A 19302-nucleotide genomic window follows, 5' to 3' on the forward strand; every position below is an offset into this window, starting at 1 on the left:
TCGTTGTGAAGCCCTGTAAGTGGAAGCTATATCACACGCTCTGAGAAAATAGTACATATGTTTCAGTAAGGAGACATCTCCTGTTACCATTATTCCTGAATTGCGTCCAAACCAGCAAGCCAATTCAGTTAAGGAGAAACCTACCAAGAAGACTAAGTTTGTTTCGGATACAGCCTCTAACAAAGTAGCATCTAACAAAACATTTCATCAGTCTTATATCTTTCGTATAACAAGAAAACGTCTAGTAGCATCTTCATCTCATTATTTGACTCAGAAGGTTTACGCCAAGCTATTCCTGATTCTCATTCCAAGCACGGCCAATTTTTAGTAGCCGAGAAGTTATTCCCTTCATCTAGGAGTCTGTCTTATCTGGTGTATCACCACCCAAAGCTCCACCTCGTTTCAGACCTGTTTATACCCGACTTCCTGTCTGAGATTGGTACCGAGTGGCATGAAGTTTTCCCTAGAAGCATTACGCAAAATACATAACAAAAATAGACTTACGCCGCTAGTTCATCTTTTCTTATTTGATCCCATGGGAGTTGCATCTCTCATAATATCAGAGATTACTTATGAAGGATAGAAATATATAATAGAGGAGTTCCACAGCGATCCCCGGCTTATTCCTTGCTGACGTTGCTTTCAATATGACCACCTTATCCAGGAATGTCCACAAGAAGGAGTCTGTTATTGCCGTGGTGATATTCATACCCTAGGATACATATTCATCTCCTTCCACCAAAAAGAATATTAAATCACAAGTAGGAACATCATCTCTTTGTTTTTCTAGGAAATCACAGGATTCTAGGAAATCTACACTTTGTTACATTCTTTCGCGACTATGCATTTCGGCCCTTAGCAAAGCCACTTCAAGCAACACCTTCGTCAACCATTAGAACAACCGAAGGCCAGTCGACTTTCTTCTTTTGGATTTAAAAGGAGTCGTTCACTTCAAGAATACTATCGAATGTTCTGGATTCAACGTTATATACACACATCACATCTCACACGGGATAAAGTAGCCTTGACTATGTTCCTTTCCTTCTTTCGAGAGAATAAATTGATATTCTATAGATAGAACATTCCGATATTTAAATATTTTAGTTGTAAGTATTACTAATTTTCGTTAAAGTATGGTTAGTATTTATTTATATAAATGATTGGTGTATTAATTTCACTTCTGTAGATTGTTACACAGTATTTTTCTGTGAATATATCTAACTTTAAATTTGTCAGTGATGTAGGAGATTTTCTGCTCCCTAACTAAAGACAGACGAAGAAAGCATTTCAATAGAGTTAGATTATGAAAAATGAAAATGCAAAGTGAATGTAGTTTCTTATTTTAGTTCGTCTAGTTTTAGTTTTCTTCAATATATACGTATAATTATGACATCGCATTTCAGATTATAAGATGTTAAAACTAAATATTATATAACAGATTAGGTTACATATACAGGATATAAAATTGTGACATTCTTAATATTCAGATCAAACTCCGAAATTCATTTTAAAAGTATATAATAATTTTCCGAAGATATCTGTTAATACAGTATGTAAATAAGGTATTGGAACAGAAATTTTAGGGAAATTTTACATGGTTTTACTAACCGTAAGTCTCAAGAGACGCTTCAGGTCTTTTCTTGTTATTAGAAAGAAAATCAATCGTATTCAGTTAATCGGGGCAAAATCCTATTAATAAAAAATCTCTTCTTTTGAAAACTCTTCCAATTGTGATTAAAAAACAAAAAGATACAATTTATTAATTTCTAACTGGGAATATTTTTCATAAGTCCATAACATTTTCCATAATATTTTCCATAATTCCTAACTGGGAAACTTATAAAAAGAGTTCCAATGTTATTGGATAGGAGAATACTCGAGTTTGAGATGGTTCAGTGAAGAGGTACTAAACACTGTTAGTACTGAACAAGAACTCCACACAAATACCAACTTTGAATAGAAAGAGAAACTCAGTTTTCCTAAAAATAAAAATGCACACACATCTGAAAGAAATCAGAACTCACTCATGGTTATATGGTTTGCATATATGTCTTTGCGCGGGAGATCCGGGTTCGATTCCCAGACCGAGCTTATATGGTTTGGATTCCACGTTAAGCTGTAGGTGCACGTCTTATACAGCCTTGCTGCTACGGTAAATTCTAACCCAATTAATGTAAGAAATTCAACATTTTCTCGATGTTTGCCTATCTCTATAGACGAGCTATGTAACACTTGGAGCACTTTATTATTTGTTAGTACAATTTCGTATAGAAACACATGCTATGGGATTTCACAATTCTATACATTGTTTATTGACATCGTAAAGCAATACATGACATTTTAAGAAGTCAAGGACGTCTGTTGTTGGTTATATACTTAGGTAGGCGAGGTAGCACAACATTTGAACATTATGTGTGTCTCAATCTAAAGAGGTTTCAAGAAGTGTAATGCCAATATATTATACTAGCACATGAAAACGAAATAAAGATATGTTGATCATTTTTCACAAAGTTGTTAGAATTTTCGTTCGCAACACGATGGTATCGTTCGTGATGCACCTTTCAGACATCCGTTTGGGCGGTTTCGCGTTTGTCAATCAGAGAAGATTTATAGGGTTAACAATCTTTATCCAGATACCAATTGCAAGTCACATATTTCATTATCAACCATTAATTAGTACGTATATTTAAAAAAAAAAAAAATGGGTTACGACCGTAGACCTACTTCTGTATTGAGTAGTGTGAATAAAAATGATTGCCATACACATGTAGTAAGTATATGCTATTGAATGGATCTTCAGCGTACAAGTAGCTACATTACCTATTGCCTCACTTCTTTCGTACAGCGCACATGGACTGCTTCATACAGTGCATATGGAAAAGTTGTCTTTCACGATTTGTCATATTACAGAACAACTTTTGCTGTTTGCTTTCAATACGTTTTGTGTTATTATTATTATTAGCTCTTAAGTTGCTGTACTTTGTAATGTATATGACATCATAGAAAGTACACCTGTTTTAATACTGAAATATGTTTCAAAAAAGGAATACCCAGTATACCTTGATGTCTTTCGTAGAGTGAGTCAAGACAGGGAGTATGTTACTTCACATACTCAACCCTACGCTTGATCTTATGTGTTAACCTGTAATTATATACTGTTCGTATGGAACATAACATGTATTGCAAGATGTAAGAGATTAATATCTTTTCAAAACCCACATTTCACTTCAATGAAGTTTTATGACAGGATACTTATCATATTTTTCTTTCCTTTCAAAATGTTTATATATATGGATCGCAAAGAGTTTAAGCCAAATGAAGGTGTTACAAGGTCACTTGCTAAAGTAAAAGTATGTCATCTTCTCATTTATACTGATAATGTGTGAAGTCTTCGGAATCTAGAGCAAAACGTTGCAGAAGGGATGATAATCATGAAAGTACGTACGTAAGGGTAAAATACTGTATTTTCAGTAAGGTCTGTTAATTTCATCATTTATTTAGATCAAAATACATGAATATTACTGTTAGAGTAGGGTTCGCATAGGAGTTTTACTTTTGCTATTGCTACATTCGACGATTTCTGTAGCTGTTCTATCCCAGTTTGAAACTAGGCGAGTTTTTCTTTTAAAACTATATATGTATATAAACTATTGCTAAACTACCAGTTTTCTTATTGCAAACAAAATATAAATTATTGCTTTTAAAGCATTTATTACTATTATTATAAGTGTACACTTTATTTAGAATATAGCTGATCAACTATTTCATCATATTTACCTTTTTATTCCTTAGACCAAAGGCCAACTCGTATGACTTACAACTCGAGAGCCGAAGTCTTTCATCATATAATATTTCATAGTAGCTGAAATGCTCATTGTTTGCACGGGAAGGATAAAGCTTGTCCATAACATCTGAAAGTAAAGAAATTGGTGGAATAAATAAATAATATAGAGCAACGTATTTGTCCTAAAATATGTATTGTTTGTTTCATACATGCAAAGCATTCTTTTAAAAAAGTCGGAAACGTGCATTAATTTTAAGCCCCTACCAATTCCCCCTCGAGACAGAAAACGAAAAAACGGCTTCATACTCTGTAAGAAATGATTCCTCATGAACCATCAAATCTTGTACACAGTTAGATCTTTCCCATTTCTAATAGAGACACACACATATACATATATTATTATTATTATTATTATTATTAGTAGTAGTAGTAGTAGTGGTAGTATTAAAGACATGTATGAAACTAGTGAAGATGACAAAATTGGTAAAAAAATCAGATCATGCCATGCTTGATGAGAAATATGTCAAAAGGGTCTTAAGTTCAAACCTCAACTTCGATAGCTTCTAACCCATCTCGATATCTTTTACCGATTTTGTTCTGCAACTGGAAGTAATATTAAATTTGAACCACTTACAGTTTTGGTAGAGTCTTGGGATAATCGTGGTACATTGCCTTGGGATGCTGAATCGTTTGCCCCCCCCCCCCCCCAAAAAAAGCTTCTTGCTATCTGCTACCATTTTCGTTCTATGGCGATAAACGTTAAAATCTGAAATGACTAATTTGAATCACTTCTGGTTTGAATAGAGAGTGAATGAAGAAGATGCAACCCATGGTTGGGATGCTGAATCTATTGCAAATAACTACATCACGATATTTCTTCATATGCAGATGTGGCGTCAGAAACCCGGACTCGATTGTCGAAAGGAGCTCATGTAGTTCGGATTCCAAGTTAAGCTGTAGATCCACATCCCATATAGCCTCACTGCTGAAAGGGACGTTAAACTAAAAATCAAATCAAATCGATATATCTTACCGTGTTTACACTAATACTTTTCGACAGACAGACAGACGGGCGGACAGAAAAAGCCGTTGATACTTATGCATAGCATAGTTTGGAAGTCTTATAATTGCCATCCCTATGCCCCCTCCTTCCTCGTCAAATTTCCAAAAAGCCTTCCTTAGTGGTACCTTGCATCACAAATCCAATACGCTGTCAAAATTTGAAATTTCTAGCTTAAACTGTTTGGCCTGGGCATTGGTTAGTCGATCGGTCAGTCATTCAAGACTTCTTTTATACGTACATAGAGATAGTAACATGCGTAAAGTCTTCGATATTTGACATATCTTTGTACATTCCTATGATCACTCAGTACCAAGCAAATACCTATGACATGACACAGAAATATACGAAACTGTTCAATGTTTCATTCAATAAGCCCATTCCAATACATGTCTAGTACTGGAAGATATGATTCATCGTAATTAAATTTAGAACTTACGGCACAGTTTCATTACTGAAATAGTTGCTTCAGCTACCGTAGATTCTAGTAACATATCTAACATTGACCTATAAAATATGTACGGTGTAAATTCATTCAGAGTGGTCTTTGATGGACTTTAATGTGTTCAAAAATCCTTGAATAAGCATATAAAAAAAATCTTGTTGGGCAACTCTTGAGGTAGTCCTCCTGATGTGGAAAGTTGTATCTTTCTTCTTCTTGTTTATAATTTTATTGTCCAGCAACGTGTTGCAATTTATCTGGAAGCTTGTCGTCTTAAACGAGAGCATGATGGGTGGTGATAAGAAGAAGTGAAAGAACTTACTTAAAATTCAAGAAGCGATTTTTATTAGATGGCTTTTAGACAGGCACATCCACATTATATGGCATAGGTTTCTTTTTAATTTTTTATGATTTCTTTTCCTTGTATTTGTACAAAATGGTGTTAGGTAAAATAGGAAGGGGATAACATCTGACAGATCATTACAGTGATCAACCATGGAATATTTTCATTTACCACCTGCGCAGAATTGATGTTGAAAAACTTGTTTACTGGCTAGCTTCGTTAATTAGAAACATTGACGCCCAATTAGGACCAAGTCACTTGAATTAAAACAGTAGCGAATTTCCTGCTGAATTAACTCCTCCTACAGAACGAGCAGAAAACCAGTATGAAATAATGTTTGAATTCCAGTTCTGTCATCTTTTGCTTCTTTAAACTGAATTATAGCTCTCTAGTAGCACCATGCTTTCGGTGCGCGTGTTCACAAGTTCGAATCCAGTTGAACATACAACGTGGTTGCAGTTTCACTTCATTTGAAGATTCTACCTGTTGTATTAGTTTAAATTTCCAGTACACACAGAGCCCGAAGTACATGATATGGCATAAAAATATATGTCAAACCTGTCCGTAATAGGGCACACACACATGTCGTAATGATGCTAAACACACTGCCAACAACGTGAATAATACTGTCACTAAGCACACTGCAAGAAGATGCTAGAAATATTAATTTTAATGGAAATAATGCTAATTTAGTCACTAGACAACATTTAAAAGGTGCTAAATTTTTATTTTAACAATGATAAATGAACCAATTGTTTTTGATAAAAATATCCTTAAAAATTTCTAGATCAAGCGACAAAGTGCTACATTGGTAACACTGATAACAAGAGACAAACGACAACCGCCTCGCGTTTCCGCGCATATGTATAAATTTTTGACGTACAATTATATAATCTCAAACATTGCCCCAATAATTATAAGCAAAACATAACATACTAATCAAAACTAATGAAAACAAGGCAGTAGATCATTTTGGCATGCTATAGTTGCTCACATTTTTTATGTTCATGGCGGACGTATTCGTAATATCAAAAAATCGACATATTTCCTTATGTCCACCATTAGAAGGCTATTCATTTGTACACATTAAAGTATGTCCAAATTTGAAGACGCATTTTTGTGTCGTTTTGGGCTCTGTATGTAGAGTAAACAGAAATGAAACGCCCAATTTTTCATATTTTATTTATCTGCGACTATGAATGGAAATGCACTGGAAAACAACCCGTACGAAATAGAAGGTACATCCTTCGGTATTTCTACCTGGAGGCCACATTATGTAATGTTTGATGCTGTAGGAGATAAACTGATGTTTGTAAAGTGAGAGCAAAATGGGCATAGTACCCCATCGTTCGGGTAAAACGCCCACATACGTGGGGTAATATGCCCATTCACACAACACCAAAGTATATAAGACGGAAATGCATAACATTTGAAAATCACGTTAGCACAGGTGTTCTCACACTACAAGAAATTATATTACGCTATATTACGGCACAATTTACAAAGCATTAAGTATCCTATAAAGCAGTAAATTACAGATACACTTCCTGAGCTTTAAAAATACAGAATAGAAAAACGCATATTAATTGAAAACTCGATATAGAAAAGCTTGTTTAGTTCCATTCTAATTGTGAAATATAACTGTCTTGATACAAGTAAAATATAAGTTTTGCACAACAGAATAACATGAAACTGTCTTACGGGAATATTCCGCTAACTCCAAATGAAAAATATGATAAAAAATAAAAATATGACACTCATTGAAGGAAATGAATTGAATTTACATTTTCTACTTTTCTGAAACAGTGAGCGGCATTTAGAACACATGTTTGGAAACTGTGTACATACTTCATGGAGCCACATTTGACAACGAATACACTTGATCCACGACATGTAGACATAGGTTCACTACGTTTATAATAATTTCCACCACAGATTACGCAATAGTTATCTTCATCAGTATTAGCTGAGTCTATACAGCTGCACTGATTTTCACCTGGAGCACTTCAATTTTTTCCGAAGAATTTAGTAGTATGCATAAGTTGTTTTGACTGTTTGGATTTATTTGGATCGCCTACGTTCTTCTTCTCCTTAGGAGGAACGGAGGTTGTCGTACTAGATTTTGCTGATCTCTGTTGAATGCGAAACTCATGTCCAGTCAGGATCATCGCTCGTAGCCTTTGCTTTGAAGTAGAAGGTGGTACGAGTACAATATCTTCAAACATCACCATATTCTTTCTATTGCCATGTTGATCTCCATTTGCTTGTGGGGATTCTAGGTTAATTACGGCATCACGTTCCGCACCGGCACATTTGACGTTGTGGGAGAGGATAGACATGAACTTGACAAGTTGGTGAAAGTCAAACGTAAAGGGAGACGTTAAGGGAGAGGATAGCCCTCGACTTGACACTACGGCTACTGGAATTAGAGCGACACTCTTCGCAACTTACGTTTTTGTTTCCTGAAAGAAAAGCGTGTTTTGGAATGATAGGATTGAAATGGAATATTTCACAGACACAGAATTCAGCTGCTCCGTTTTCTACTGTCGTTGCTTTCGACCATGCTTGACTAAGTAATTCTCCAAATTGGAAGCGTGTAAGTTTGCGCCCAGGGTTTGCTTTTGATCCAATGCTGCATAAAAATGTGTTTTGAGAGTTTTAAAAATGTAAGATCTAATGGTTGCAGATATCCCTATTCCTATCTGGAAGTTTAACTACAAAATGCAGGAATATTTTGTTTAGAATGAACTGCAACTACTTTTTGATGTTAACGCAAATAATATACGGTGCTCTATTATATTTACTGAGCTTTCAGTGCAATTACACCGCTTTAAAGTGTGCTACCGTGTTTGCTACCATGAGAATATTGGTGTAAAACGTCCACAGGACATTCGCCCCCCCCCCCCCGACACCAAGTGGGCAGTTGACCCCGATGCCAAACACGATTTTTTTAGTTCATTAAACTCTCATGCCATGGAGGCAGACTGGTATTGCATCAGAACAGCAGAACCCTGCTTTGTGTAACGCGCATGCATTGAATTTGCCAGTGCACCAATATAATCATTATTTCTCCATAAATTTGAAACGTTCAAAAACATTCCAAGTAAAAGGTATGTACTTATCACATTTAAATCTGCCTGTACGGCGGGACGCCTTCAATTTCTTCACACAATGTCGTTTGGTGTCACCTTCGTCTTCCATAGAATTGCGCCTTCACACAATCGTGTCACTGTTGTCACTTCATACCCCACTTCCTTGTCTTTCTGGGGGTGGGCATGTTCCTCTATTGGGCTTTTCACCCCCTCTTACTCTAGTAACACTTCCATTGGTAGTACTTCCTTCATTGGTGGTCCATCCTTAGTTGGTACTGACTACTAAAGGTGATATTGAAAGTTTTCGTTTAATATGTCATTATCTAACGTAGTGTCATTTGAATCAAATATAACTTTATGTTTGATTCACAACACCGTTGATCTGGAAGTATTGCAGAGTCAAACAATGCCCCTTTGTTCATGTTCGCATTGTTCAAATTTCAGCGGTTTATACCTATTTGTTTAAACGTTCCGAGGGCGTTTCAAGATAAACAGTCCTACCATTCCTTATTCTGTATATATACTTGTGTTTTCATAGCAACTTTATTTATTTCAGAATTATTGTCATAGAATAGTACTGTGTTGAGATATCACAATGCCACGCGAGGCGTGTTTTTTAAGTTAGCACTGTTTTGAAATCCGGCCATTGCAGTGTTGCATTACTATAAGAAACAAATGGTAGCCATCATGTAGGAATACCATATAACATACTTTAAAATGGAGAACACTTTGACATTTCACAATTATATTATATTACACTAGAAATCTTTAGATGGCATAGCAAGATATATAATTTATAGAACTAAATTTTTACAACAGCGATTACGGATAGAGTTGCAAATGGAACGAGACAACAAGCCCGAAATTAGGGTTTGTATCATTCGGAGCAAACACGAAATTTGGCGCTTCCTTAATCTATACACATTTTCTTTTAGGCGCCCCACCAATTATACGCCCCGCTCACGTGGCCCGGTTGTTAATCCTACTGGCAGCGCGGTAAGACAGAACTCCTGCAAACGAAAGTGATATACTTTTCGAGACGAGGCAACACTTTTACACCTTTTCGAGACTAGAATACGCCAAAATCTGGCCGCGTGCGTAACTGTAATTATGGAAATATAAGTTTCTTTCGCACTTATTGCTTGTTGTGTTTCTTTGAAAATTGAACACTGTAGTAGCCTGTAGTCCTCCAAAAGAGGACATCTTTTTATTTTCCTAAAAACCTGCCCATTCCATTTTTAAGGATTGAAAAAGGCTGGTCCGAGTAAAAGAGGATGTATGAAAATCCTACAATTATGTTGCTGCATAAGAACCAAAGCTAGAAATCAAATATGGTATTCTGCAACGTACACTGGACTGATCACTGTTTTTGCTCTTAAGATCAATGAAACCACATAAATGGTTGATTTCTACCACTTTCAGTTTGATTAAGAGAAAGGGTTAACGTAAGAGATGTGGAACTACGTGTTCATCGTACGTAAAATCGATTTCTAAAACCCGCTTCTCGCTATCTCTAAACGTACTTTTACCTAGCGATGCATTTGATAAGCAGCGCAAAACTCCGAGCGTATGTCGTTTCGCACTTGTGCAATTATGAGAAATCTGCTTTCCTAGATAGATAACATACGTTATACACTTTCGGAGAACTCCAAGTGCGAGAAGGAAACTGCTTTCTGAGGAGCTAGGCCTATATGCGTACCGCGCAGCGTAAAACACACGGAGAGCAAGTTTTACTGCAGGTGTTGTCGAATTTTGGACTCAGTTGTATGCATACAAGACAACTTTGTTCTCAATCAGATTCAATAGAAAGTTAAACTGGTCCCTGATGAACCTGAAATATCGTTTCGATTCATCGTCGGGCAAATGTATTTGTAACAAATCTTTAAACCCACTCTCCTATCCTCGATATCGATACATAGTAGCTGTAGGTTTTCTGGTTATATAACAGCCTAACTTGTTATATACAGGTCCTCAGTCAAAATTTTAGCTATGTGGCACAGAATTATTGAAATAAAATACCTCTTTTAATTATGCATACATACTTTATATGAGGATTCGTGAACTATTATATTATATAATCACTAAAATAAATACACTTTAAAAGATTGTGTGCATATCCCTTCCTTAAGATGGTTCTGGAATAATAATTTATTGACAATTCGTCGTCATGACAACGTAAGAACACAAAACTCATCAAATTAACATACTAGAATCAATTTTGATTCTATTTCTTTTTTCGTATCTTTTTCGTATTTCTTCTTCTTCTTCTTCTAACTAGTAAGTGCATATTTTAAAATTACACATTGCCCAGAAGTATAATAAAAGATATTTAGAATTACATTGAAAATACAAAGATATCGTTATAGTTACGAACCATTACCTCCTCTTTTTCTACTTTTTTCAGGTACTTGAAAAGAAACGCTTCAAGATTTTTTAAGCAGTCATTTGGATGTATCCACGCCACTAATTGCATTCTTTCCATTGTGTTCGGCTTTTTGGAAACTCTTCGCCGCTACAATATGTTGTGTAACGCAGAGCTTGACTAGTTTGTATTTTGTGCCCTGTGCCGCGTAACAAATGCGTCGCTAGGAAACATAGCTTTAGGACCGTTTTTGCTCTGATATCTGACGGTAATAAGATTTACCATGTTTATGCATAACATATTTGGGAAGTCTAAAACATACTGTTACGTTTATGTATGCAAATTGCGATCTGTTAAACTACTGATGAGTCTAATAAGTATACATTCAGAAACGATTTTTGTACATAGTCATACACTTTACACATTGACATTCTGAACAATCCCGGATGACACTTATTCATCCTTTTCAGATTGTTCTAGCGGTATTATGGCTGTTTCGTTCTGCTCTACCTCCGGAATGCCGCACAATCTGTAGCGATTGATAACACTACCAACATTTTTTTATAACCACTTTGTCGCCATCTTACAAACTGATCTCAACTTTCCTCTCTTCGGTGACAAGGAAGATTGAATGTGCAAATGTGAGAGGTACGCTACAATAAATAAATAAATCAGTGTTTTAATATGTTTTTGAGACTCTTTAGAACTACTTTTGAATAACGTTCAATTAACGTGTCAAAAAAAGTGTTTATAAAAATGTCTAAATGCATCCTAACAGTGGTGAACAGGAATTGCTCTAAGAATGCTCAAAATATACCTGAAATTCTGATGTGTCTAAGGAGTATATGGGCAGATGTAGTTAAGACACTTTCAAATATAGTTAAGACACTTTACACATTACCGACTGAATGCATGGTAGAGAGGCAGTACACAGGTTATCGTTTCCCTCACCTTTTATTATAAAAAAGTTCTATGTACACAGTACTACAAATAAGTAAATATCTCTAATAATAATCCTTTCTCTTTGAGTTTGGATCTCCTGCCCAGAGCAGCGCAGAGGTAGGAACGAGTCTTCTGGCCAGTGCTGCATGGAGACGAAAAAGCAACCTCTTGCCTCTAGCAGCGCAGAAATGGGTTAGGAGTATCATGCCCAGTGCAGCTCGGAGACAGAAAAGAATCTCCTGCCCAGAGCAGCGCAGAGGTGGGTTAATGTCTCTGCCCAGTGCAGCACGGAGAATGGTAAGGTTACGAAATCTTTATAGCCCAGACCAACTTGGAGAGAAACGGAGGAATTGATCAGCTGGAACTGATGTATTTTGTCTCCTGACTTTTTTTTTTTTTGCCGGATTTGGAGGCGGAGCTTGTGAAGGGTTTGTAGGGGTATCTTTGTGACTCTCCGTGTCCTCCTCGTATTTTGTCGGAGACGTAATCCGTTGGCTGCTTGTAATCCTTCTAGATAAACATATAGTGTTGTTTGTAGATCTAACTATGAGAGGGAATTGCAGGAACTCCTTAAACAACCTCGGATTATCCTTATTCACTTTTTTCAGACATTTTTGGATACCTGGCCCGATATGCAGGGAAGTGGGTTTTGAGAGGAAGGCCTTTTATTTAAAATAATAACATTTACATAAAAAAATTACACATGAAAAAGATAAACTCTAACAAAAATTAAAGAATATCGAGATCTGGCATCGAACCGGGGATACCATGCACAATTGACTTAAGTTTATTATAACTCTTCCCCTACTACATATAAGGAATCACGTCACAAAGCTTGGTGACCAACTTTCTAAATATACTGTACAGGATAATATATAGATTTTACCCTGTTTTCCAATTATATCCTAGGGTGTTCGCAAAACATGTCATAACTTTATTTTCAATGTGTTTGACAAGAAGAAATGTTTTAAATACAGTATACCCAACTGGAACGAAGTTTTGAGAATTATCCCAGCGAAACAAATGCGCAACTAGTATTTATAAGAAGGTATCCTCGCTCTCCAATTTCCTTTATACAATTTGTTTCGCCAGTTCCGGATGAATATAAGACGTGAATATTTGGACAATGTGCATATTAGTTCCTGTGTAATTCCTGGAACTGCTTGAGATATGTTCCATTCCATACTTTTCAAACCAGGGCGTTTCAAAGCGTGATATTTCGCACCTTTGGTGCAGGGTGCGAATTACCGGGGGGATGAGGGGGATTTCCCCCCTCAATCACATTTTGTTCCCCCCCCAAAGAAGTCAGCTGAAGTATCCCCACCGGCGATGCTCACTTTCCCCCTCAAACTATGCTTAGTATAACTCCAAATTTCACTGATTTTTGTTATTTCTTGTAAATTTAATCTTCTAGCTGTATTTCGAAATGATCGATGTAAACTGTTCAGTTTTGGTCATTTCTACTTACCACCTAATTACCCACTATTTTCAACGTTGTTTAGTAGAACTATATTATTATGACTACGGTTGTTACTTGCAACTGTACCTTCGTACCCTTCAGTTCGTCATCGTTTGTGAATTTGAATGTACTAATTGCGTATAACAAAGCCACATATAGATTTATAAATGTTCTTAGCGGTTGGCCAAGAAGAAGTAAACAAATAGCTTCTTCTACCATACTTGGCGAAGTTCGGATATGTCATATTCATCCTCTATATTTGTATCGATTATCATCTTATTTTAATTTTTGTTATAACATGTTATTTCATTTTCCAGTGTACTCTTTGTTAGCACATGGTCTTCATTCCTAGTAGGTTGTGTGTATGCAACTCAAAAGTTGCATTTAATTTGTGATAATTAGCATAGTAATCACTGCTTTTACAGTTTACGGAAATGAACTTTTGAAACTGTACTCAAAATCTGAGTCGTAAGTATATGTTAACGTACACGCTGGGGGATACGCTCCTAGTGAGCAGGCATGTTAATGAAGGTGATTTTTAGGTGAATAAGCGAATAATTCAAGATTTGTTTCAGCATTTGTTAATACGACTGGTTCTCCGTGTCATTGTCCGTGTCTGTATAAGCGTTTCAACTGGAGCGGGTTTTTTAAAGTTAACCCTTCATTTTTCCATCTTTTCGCTGTACAGTTTGCTGTCCACGCAATTAATGTTGTCTGAAAAACTTCAGTGTAATGTTTTACTTTATTTGAATAACGTAGCCCATAGTGAATCAACTCATCTTCAACCTAACAGTAAAGTAATTTTTAAGTGTTGACTTTCTGTGCCCATCACGGAATCGATATTTGGAGAAAAAAAAAGGTCGTGATGAGCACAGCTTTAGCGGGAAGTAGAAGCACAAGCTCGAAATTTGAATTGAGAGATTTTAAATATTTGGCCTTCGATTTGACCTTGATGTGAGAAATCGGGATCAGCAATAATCCATTTCTTATTTGATAGGCTAATATCTAGATTTTCTAAAAAAAAAAAAAAAAAAAAAAAAAAAAAAAAAAAAAAAAAAAAAGATATGTCCGGTTTAACTGATAATTTTAGTGGTTTTCACAAGACTGAAGTAGGTTTCTTTTCGCAACCTGTATGTATTAATGCAAAGTGGAAGCTTTCAATATGAGTGGAAAAATTAACATATGCTTGTGATCATGGCTATCGCTCGAGCCGAATTATTATCTAAATAAACCTTAGAGAGCTACGGGGACAAGAGTGAGTACAACATTAAAACACGTTCAGAAAGGTTTAGTGGGGTGTGTGTATGTCAGACAATATATATGTGCATAGTTATTGTCGGTAGATTTATTAAATTAATAAATCTCTTATTTATTACAGATGTCACACATACACACACACACACACACACACACACACACATATATATATATATATATATATATGGGGGTAAGGAGTGTCCACCCCCCTTATGTCCATGACGCACCCCCCAATTGTCTATCCGTAGGTGTTCTTCCATGAAAAAAACTTCTTTTCGATTAATTTTTACACCCCCTCAAACATATTTATATAGATTTTTACCCCCCCAATATTTCAATGACGCAGTTTGCGTCATAGCCCCCCTCTGTGGGCACCCCTGGGTAAGGCATTTATTGTCTCATTTTGAAATTTGAACCTTCAGACTATGTTTTTTGGCCTAAATTTATCCCCCCCAATATAGATTATCTAATTCGCACACTGCTTTGGTGGTTTATAACTACCTATATAAAAGACGGCGTTTCTCTACCTATGTGTATCAAAACTTTGGAATCACGTCCCGTAGGTTGGTGACTAAATTTCTAAACTACGTATAGGATAAAATATGGTTATTATTGAGTTCTTTCGTGGCTAAGCCACTAGCGTACGCGCCTTTGGTATGAGGGACCCAGTTCGATTCCCGACGGAGTTCATGTGGTTTGGATTCCACGTTAAAAAATAAAACACCGGACACTGTAAAAAATAAAATACAATTTAAATACTTTAAGTACGGATGTTGAGGGCTAATTGAACAAATAGTGTTTATAAAGTGTACTTCGCATGTCCAAAAGCGTAAATTCTCTAAAACCATTATCTAGTATGACATATTTAGAACACTTCTTCTCGACAAACAATTCGAAAATAAAGTGATGACACATTTTGCAACTACCGCCTATGTTTCGTCTGTGCTACAGGTGCACGCACGAGAAGTCCACCCTGTCAGAAGCTCTCTAATGTTTCGATTTTGGACCCCCGCAACAAATATTTCTGAACCTGGAAAGCACACTCCTACGTCTTACATTGGCCAATTGGAAATGATTGCTTTATAATATCTTTGAGGAGTTTGTATCAAACTAATTTACCTGTCACCCACGTCTTTGCAAATTGATTGTACGCTTGTGACATCTTTTGGCAGTAGCTAGAAGGCAGCATAACTAACGACATCTCTTAACTTGACTCTGAACTATTGTGAATTAGCGTGACTGACAGACAGGTATCTAGTTTACGAATAAGAGTGAAGAATGTATAAATATTTGCTTCTAGATGTCCACATAACTCTTAAATGTTTTCAAATTTTCATATTGGCTTTACCTTCAGGCTGATATGTTCTTTGCATTATACTCAATAAGGATTATACTTTTGAAAAAAAAAGTATGTCTTAGTGAAACCAGTAAAGCAGGAATAAGATTTTTTTCTGTCAAATGCAATCGAGATCCATAACTACCTGAGGCAGGGGGATGCACTATGAATGTGCGATAAGAAAATAAAAGATAGCAGCAGAGAGTACATTACAATGTAAAGTTAATTGGAAATCACGTAAGATCAAAACAAGAAAATGTCAATATTGTGTTGACAGTAAGTAAAGGAATAGGCCTGAAAGCAAACATGAGAAAGGCAAAGTATGGGTAACGACTTACAATTAGATGACATAATTATAATTGGCGGTAGTAAGATATAAGAAATAAGGAAATTTAAATCCTGCACCTTAATTAGAGTTATAAACAATAGTTGATATTTTCCGTGAAGGGATTGAATTATACAATAGTATAGAGTGGACAAAATAGGTATAGAGGAAGGTAAATTGAAATAATTGATACTTTCATTACTTCTAGTGACAATGGAAGTGCGGTTCAAAAAACGGCATTTTTTCAATTCCAAACAGTATGGATGCTAGGTAGTAGTGCGGTACATTGTGTTTATGTACGTAATATTGAACTGATGTTATTGTATACTCGAGAAAATTATAAGAAATTTTAAAATACTTCTACCTGTATGCTCAGAAAAAAAAAAGGTTTTACAAGCAGAGGAAGAGTGCAGATGTAAAGATCAAATCTTTAGGACATATCAAGCATTTTTCCTCCTAAAGCAAGTATTAAGAAAATGTACAAATGTCTGTCTGGTTAAGTTAAGATTGGGCGACAACCGGACTAGAACTGGACATCCGGAAGCCTGTTGAGTGTAGTAGACAAGCTACACAAGTACTAAATGAGTTGTAAAGGTTTATATATATATATATATATATATATATATATATATATATAGGGATCTGGACTACATGGACCATTGCTGCTGCTTAAGTTAGCGTGAGCCGCTGATATGTTTCACGTTTGTGCTCATGCAATATCTTTTCCTACCTATTCTTACTTATCTTTGATCTATTTACAAGTAGTATAGGCGTTACTGTTAGGAGAAATAAAAAACAATATATATATATATAAGCTGCTATTTGACGATGTACAATATTTATATACAGTACATAAAAAAATAAAGTAACCCAACAGAATAAAAACGGCATCAGATAACAACGAAGAATATACATTTTAGTGCTATAAAAATGAGTTTTTTTTTTTATTTTCTCGAAACCTACGCATGAGTGAAATTTCTTTGCTCAGTAGCACAATTGTACCCAGGGCCACCCATGAAAGCATCACTGTTTATAGTTACTCCTTTACACGATATACAAGCACTAGCGTGTACAGGACATTGGGAATGTGGGTGGCAGGTCTAAAGTACCGGTACCACCATATGGAATGTCGTCCTCCCCCCTTTCCCCTAAGAAAAGATAGCGTCATTGCACCCGAAGCTGGGTCGGCGACGCACGGCACACATGCAGACGGGAAATAATTTACACGTAATCTCTTCTCAGTTTGTAATAATTCTACATAAAAAAAAGTTTGTCTAATGGGGGTGCCAAGACACCCATGGCACCCACGCTGCGCACGCCTATGTATACAAGTTTGAATAAATGAGTGATTTGTAAATAAACATTAGATTTCGAAGTTACATTTTCACTTGAATTAATATTGAGATCATAATCGTTAACAGTCATCAAACCATCCGTAAATACATTTTTGACTCTAGTGACAAATTACTTTAATAAGATCAAGAATTAATACATTGAAGATCTATCATAAAATACAGCAATCCATTAAAGTACTCATGACACTTGGATATATTCATATTTGGGGTCAAGTGGGCAAGACTTTGATTACGATTGGATTTAAGCTTAGTGTCCCGTTCAGCAGCGAAGCTATATAAGACGTGGGGTCCGAACCTCATGAGCTCCCACCAGAAATCGAACCCGGGTCTCCCGCACTATACATGTAGCCCGTTCATCCCAGAAACAGTGGTATGAGCCATTCGCATGCAAAACTTCGTTTCTTACCACGAGAGACATTTGAATGATTTACTTGTGCAAGGTCTAAGAGAGAAACTTTGGTAACGCGAGAAACAAAATATCGATATAATAGGACCAAAAACACATATATTGCAATTTGTGACCGATTGCTATATTTCCCTCTGCTTAAGATAATTACGCTATCTGAACAACAAACCTTTTCTACTAACCTGATAGTACTGCTCCGCTAGTCAGTTTTCAAGATGCAGGTGTGGGATTTCAATTAAGTAATCAAAACAAAGTGGAAGAGAACAAAATGCACATCTAACTAAGGCCACTTTTTCACATTTAACTCACTTTTGTATTCAAACAGTCCACTATCAAACACCAAATAATTACATTTTCAAACAATGATATTGGTATCTCAAGATCATAACTGCGTTTTGCCAAGTATATTGTAACAAGGCTTCTTCTTCGATAGAGAAGGTTGATTGTATAGCACAGAGTGAAGTTCGATTTTGAAATGACGATCGTGTAACCTAACTTGTGGTCTTTCACATTGTAGTCTTACAAAATCAACGATCTTTCTCACGTAGAGTTTATATTGCCTAAAGAAGTACACATCAAGAGTTTGACAATATTTTGTTGTCTTCAGTGGCATGGGGAAACAGAATCCCTCTTTGATTACAAACATCCTTGTACTGAAGATTGAATTACTATATATATATAGGTATATATACAGTATACATGTAAATATAACATACAGTGCATTCCATAGCAGTACGTAACGCTACACGGTAAAATATCCTTTTTCAGAAGTTTAGAAACTCCATTTCTCTACCTTTTCTTTTTCTTCCTTTCGTATTTACGAAATGAATTTTTCAGATTAAATCGATTTGAAGAGACGCTTCTGCACCTCGTGCGAACATGAAGGTATGTCATATTTTCTAACTTTCGAAAATTTTATATCTCTAATCTTAACTGATTTCAAGATATGATGATCTTTCTTTTAACAATTGCAACCACATTTGTTTTTCTTCTACCTGCCTTTTTCTACCCATTCTAAGAGAAATATATATAAACCTGAAACACGTCTCTAATTACAAGACATTCAAATGAAAAATCTAAATACCAAATTTCATATGTATAGCCTTAACGAATTTCGAGATAAGGCCATCCAATTATAA

General features: G+C 35.9%; 1 protein-coding gene across 1 annotated transcript in view; it reads right to left on the bottom strand.

Moving 5' to 3' along the window:
* LOC145694105 (uncharacterized) overlaps window positions 1-18613 on the bottom strand; it is an 82981-nt gene extending 64368 nt beyond the window's left edge. Inside the window, exons 1-2 of the mRNA XM_081770222.1 lie at window positions 18346-18613; window positions 3778-3911 (exon numbers count right to left, since the gene is read on the bottom strand). Coding sequence (XP_081626348.1) covers window positions 3778-3906 — 129 coding nt within the window. The 5' untranslated portion in view covers window positions 3907-3911; window positions 18346-18613. The remainder of the gene's footprint in view (window positions 1-3777; window positions 3912-18345) is intronic.
* Window positions 18614-19302: the final 689 nt, after the last annotated feature.

Source organism: Thermobia domestica, chromosome 9 (assembly GCF_964235325.1).
Source record: "Thermobia domestica chromosome 9, izTheDome1.hap1.1, whole genome shotgun sequence".
NCBI lineage: Eukaryota > Metazoa > Arthropoda > Insecta > Zygentoma > Lepismatidae > Thermobia > Thermobia domestica.